At 42.9% G+C, this 5,231-nt stretch overlaps 1 protein-coding gene across 1 annotated transcript in view; it reads left to right on the top strand.

The window, feature by feature from the left end:
• The first annotated feature begins 1,722 nt into the window (after window positions 1–1,722).
• Window positions 1,723–5,231, top strand: part of LOC100945310 (protein FAM205A-like) — a 6,557-nt gene continuing 3,048 nt past the window's right edge. Inside the window, exons 1-4 of the mRNA XM_012811652.1 lie at window positions 1,723–1,904; window positions 2,821–2,866; window positions 3,407–3,467; window positions 4,476–5,223. Of these exons, the coding sequence (XP_012667106.1) occupies window positions 1,761–1,904; window positions 2,821–2,866; window positions 3,407–3,467; window positions 4,476–5,223 (999 nt within the window). The 5' untranslated portion in view covers window positions 1,723–1,760. The remainder of the gene's footprint in view (window positions 1,905–2,820; window positions 2,867–3,406; window positions 3,468–4,475; window positions 5,224–5,231) is intronic.

The following is a 5,231-nucleotide window of genomic DNA, read 5'->3' on the forward strand; positions in this document are numbered from 1 at the left end:
ATATTGATTTCATATTAGTATGGAGTACATAGGATATTCATCTTTCCATTCTTGTGATACTTTACTAAGAAGAACATATTTCACCTCCATCCAGGTAAATGTAGAAAATGTAAAGTCTGCATCTTTTTTAATGGCTGCATAATGTTTCATGGTATACATATACCACAGTTTGTTGATCCATTCATGGGTTGATGGGCACTTAGGTTGCTTCCATGACTTGGCAATTATGAACTGAGCTGCAACAAACATTCTAGTGCAAATGTCTTTGTGGTAAAATGATTTATATTCTTCTGAGTAGATACCTAGTAATGGGAATGCAGGTCAAATGGAAGGTCTACATTTAGATCTTGGAGGATTTTCCATACTTCTCTCCAAAGGGCTGTATTAGTTTGCAAACCCACCAGTGGTGTAGAAGTGTTCACTTCTCTCCACATCCACATCAGCATCTGGTGTTTTAGGACTTTCTGCTATGGGCTAATCTTGCTGGAGTTAGGTGGTATCTTAGAGTCGTTTCGATTTGCATTTCTCTGATGATTAAAGACAATGAGAATTTTCCACATGTTTGTTGGCCATTTGTCTGTCATCTGCAGAGAAGTTTCTGTTCAAATCACTTGCCCATTTATAGACAAGGTCGTTTGCACTTTTCTTATTGTTTAAATTGAGTTCTCTGTAGATTCTAGTTATCAGGCCTTTGCCAGATTCATAACATGCAAAAATCTTCTCCCATTCTGAGGGATATCTGTTTGCTTTGTTTGTGGTACTCTTAGCTATGCAAAAGTTTTTTAGCTTGATCAAGTCCCAGTTATTTATTTCTGGTGTTGCTGCAATTGCTAGGGGGCTCTTCCTCATAAAGATTTTTCCCAGGCCAGTATCCTCAAGTGTTTTCACCACACTCTTGTCTAGAATTTTTATTGTTTCATGTCTTAAATTCAAATATTTTGTCCAACAAGAATCAATTTTTGTCAATGGTAAGAGGTATAGGTCTAATTTCAGTCTTCTTTATGTGGAAAACCAGTTTTGCCAGTACCATTTGTTAAATAAGTATTCTTTTCCCCATTGCATGTTTTTGTTAGGCTTATCAAAGATTAAATGATGATACATGGCTGGGTTCATCACTAGGTTCTCTATCCTATTCCATAGATCTGTGTCTCTATTTTTGTGTCAGTACCATGCTGTTTTGATCAGTATAGCCTTGTAATATAACCTGAAGTCTGGCAACATGATGCATTTTCTATAACATCAAACCTCTCCATTTCTAAGGCATAACCTCTGTGTCCTTCCTAAACTCCTGTGTGCTTCTCCGGTATATTTTCAGAACAAGAGAACAAATCAGAGAATTGGTAAAGGTTCCCATGTCCCAACCACCTTTTTTCATAGGGTGCCCTATGTGCCAAAGCTCTCAGTTTTCAGAGATGGGTGACCATATAGTTGTGAAGGAGACAGCTGAGCCATCATACTGGTGTAGGAAGTGGAGGGCAAAAAGAAAGTAGGAAATAGGCACTGCTCATGAGCTTGACACATTTAGTCCCAGGTTCCCTCACAGATAACACACCTTCATCTACAGATTGACAAGCATATGAGCTTCCATACTGCACGTGCCTTATGAAACAGGAGGGCTTTGTGATGTAGTCTGGTGGCCTGGTTCCATCCTCTGTGAGGTGAACACGACAAGGTCTAGTGTTGGGAGTCATTAGGCACTAGGACCCTGAACGCCTAGATATAGAGATGGCTGGTCTCCTCATTCTAATGAGGTTTCGACCATGTTGAGCCCTACTTTTGTTTTGTGGGATGTTGGCTATCCTTTATATACCTATGGCTCTATCTTCATCATTATCCTAATTATCTGGCAAGTGAAAAGGAGCCACCATGGATTGAGGTTGGAGCCTAAGAGGAGCTGCTGCTGGGTAAGGAAACACTATGACCACAACTGAATGAATTAAGCCTCAGACTAGAAGCTTTTAAGTTCTCAGTGTCTCCGCCTTATAATCCTCCCTTCCAATTTTTATAACATACCTTCATTTGCCTTTGTATAGTATTTTTCTTCTAGAGACTATGATTCCTTACCAGACCCTCCCTTCTTGGCTTTCTGAAAAGCCAAGAAACTCTCTATTTGGCTAGGGTTGAGAACTAGATAAATGGGGTCAACCTCACAGGATCTCAGAAGACCTCACAAAAAGAGGGATTTTTCTGGTTGGTGAACTTTTTAAGCACAAGTCTTGGTTGTTAGAACTGCTTATCCTTTATTCTATTCTACTTTTCCTCCTATACCATCCTAAGCTCCCTGCAAAAATTGTCATAGAAGGCTTGGCGCCTATGGCTCAAGCAGCTAAGGTGCCAGCCACATACACCTAAGGTGGCGGGTTCAAATCCAGCCTGGGCCTGCCAAACAATGAAGGCTGCAACCAAAAAATAGCCGGGCGTTGTGGCGGGCGCCTGTGGTCCCAGCTACTTGGAAGGCTCAGGCAGGAGACTCGCTTGAGCCCAGGAGTTGGAGGTTGCTGTGAGCTTTGATGCCACGGCACTCTACCCAGGGGGACAGCTTGAGGCCCTGTCTCAAAAAAAAAAAAAAATTGTCATAGAAATAGGGACAAGAGATATGAGAATGGAGAGCTTCCAAGTGAATCAGAAATAAGCCAAGAAGGGAAATGTTAGGGTAAAAAAAAAAAGGTGGAATAGATAAAGGAAATGTAGGAGAATGTATAAATATAAGAGATACATATATAGAAAGGGAATGTGAAATGTATATCAGGTTTGTCTCATTTTGGACATGAAAAAGTAAATGGTGTCCCAGCTTCACATCCTAATGTTTTTGTCTTTCAGCGCCACCGCAAAGTCCGGCAAAGGGCTAGAGATGCAGTATCAAGAGGTAAAGTCTCAATCCTTCCTCTGAGTACCTTCCACATGGGTGAGGTTCCCATGGATCCTGTCCCTCCATGACCCCTGGTGCCAACAGCTAGGTGCTCTGACCACAGAAGTCCAATTTCCTGACAACTTTCACAGAAGACTTACTTCCATGGGTGGGAAATCAGAACTTGGGGGTGTTCCATAATTATCTGTCTTACTGCCCCAGGAATGAAGAATTAAGAAAGTAGGGGGAGTGCCAATGTCCTTAATTGTATCACCTACCAGTTTTATGTCCCTATGGAAGTCATTTCATCTCTCATCCTTATCCATGAAATGGGCATAATGATGATGATCCTACCTCACTCAGATTGTGGTTGTGAAAATCAAATGGGACATGGGACAGCATGTTGTAAATTGTAATGCTGTACATACACATGCCTTAGAGCACTGACTTTTCAGGATTTCATTCTCCTCTTGATAATAGTCAGAGGCCTCACTATTTAACTGTAGGATGTCTACAAAACTCTCCCATGGCACATAACACTGTCTCCTGGTTCCTCAGCTAGGAGACTTTCCCAGGAAGAAGCTGAGAAGCCATGGAATCTGCTGTCTGTCATGAAAAGGTGATCTCTTACTCTTTGCAGTTTCATAAAAACCAGCCTGGCCTGTGATAGTTTTTTGACTAGGCCTGGGGCAGAGATGTGGAGAGGGAAAGTGGCTAGAGGGGAGACTTATACAGTGGAGGCTGCTTCATTGGTTGAGAGGGTTGCCAGGGAAGAGTGGGATTCACATGCCTCAAAAGGAATGAGTCACCCAGTTTAGCTCTGTGCTAGGGTAACAGTAGTTGTACAATTCAGAATTTGACTAGTGCATAATTCATAAAAGACATTACATAGGGTTGCATTCAGACATGAGATAAATTATCCGTCAAGAGAATAGATTTTCCATAAAGAAATCCTCATTGTCATATTCTCCTTACAGCTACATTTTTTTAAGGGAAGAAAGACTCCTGAGTCTGGCTGGACCTTGTTGACATAATCTTTTCAGTTCCAATTTCAAGGAAGCCAGCTCATGGGATAGCCATTAGATATAAACCTATATCTTACCCTCTCCTTAAGATCTCTAGATAAAAGGATTAGGTCCCAAGAGATGCTGAGTAAAGTAGCAGGGATACCAAATAGCTTCCAGAATGCAGTGATCTCACAAGGGCCTCATTTTCCATAGTTTGAATGCACTGAACAGAAGGCTCTGGGTTCTTCAGCCTCAAATGAGACTGATCCAGGTTCTACCTGGTGGTATTCCTGGCAATGTCCCATCTGCCTAGTTTCTTTCTCTTAATTCAGCTTCTCAAGGACTACAGAGAACTGACCCCAGGTCCTAGTCCTCTGAAGACTGTACACTCCCATAGGTTGTTTGAGAACTTGCCCAACAAGCCCGAGACCCTCATCCTAGCCCACCATATCTTGCCAAATGGCATTTTCTTAGGAAGAAAAACAGGGACATAGACATCAAGGGGCGTGCAGGCTCCAGGCCTTGAAGAACTAGAGAAGGGCATTGTCAACCACAGGCCACACGCTTCAGAGATGGAAGAGTTGATCCAACATTAATGGTTCCCATATTTCCCTTCCCAGCCAGGACTGGCTTCCTGAGGAGGGAAGTGTGCGGCGAGTCCTGTGTGCAGATCCCTGCTGCCAAATCTGCAATACTGTGGCTCTGGAGATTAAGGAATTGTTGGTGGGTGAGAATAACAAGATCTCCCCCCTTATAGCAGAGCCATCACAGGACACTACTTGCCTTGAAATGTTGTCTATGTCTAGTGTGTCTGTTAAGCAAAGTCTAGAGCTTTGTCCTTGGCAACCCAGACAGCTTTTTCTGGCATCTGTAACACCAACACTGTCACAATTAATGGATCAGACAGTTTTAACCCAGTCAGCTGCCCAGTCAACCAATGCAGTTGGAATCCGAGATTACTGGGCTGAGCACCTCCAGCTAGAGCAAGAATTTCAAGTGCCAGATGTGCTCAGAGACCCAGAAACTACGTCTTCCCCAAGGATCAAGGAGCCTGAGGCTCCAGTGAATCAGCAGGAGATGCTACAGAGCAATACCAATTTTGTCCAGGAGAACAATGGACAGTATCAATTGAAGTCCCAGGACTCTTTGCTGTCCCAAAACCCAGAGAACACTAACCAAACACATTCTATGGCCTTGAGTATGGTCCTCCCTGCCCACCTGCCATTCCTCAGTCCTAAAGTCCTCAGGTTTCTTGAGGTCCATGTAAAAAAATGGATGCATTTCCAGAGATGGGGGCTCCCCAGACGTGTAGAAGAATCCCTGAGGCAGCTTATGCCAAACCCACCATTGTATTACCAGTCTGAGAATATTTCTCA

This window comes from Otolemur garnettii, unplaced genomic scaffold (genome assembly GCF_000181295.1).
Source record: "Otolemur garnettii isolate 467f Iridium unplaced genomic scaffold, OtoGar3 scaffold00172, whole genome shotgun sequence".
In the NCBI taxonomy this organism is placed as follows: Eukaryota; Metazoa; Chordata; class Mammalia; order Primates; family Galagidae; genus Otolemur; species Otolemur garnettii.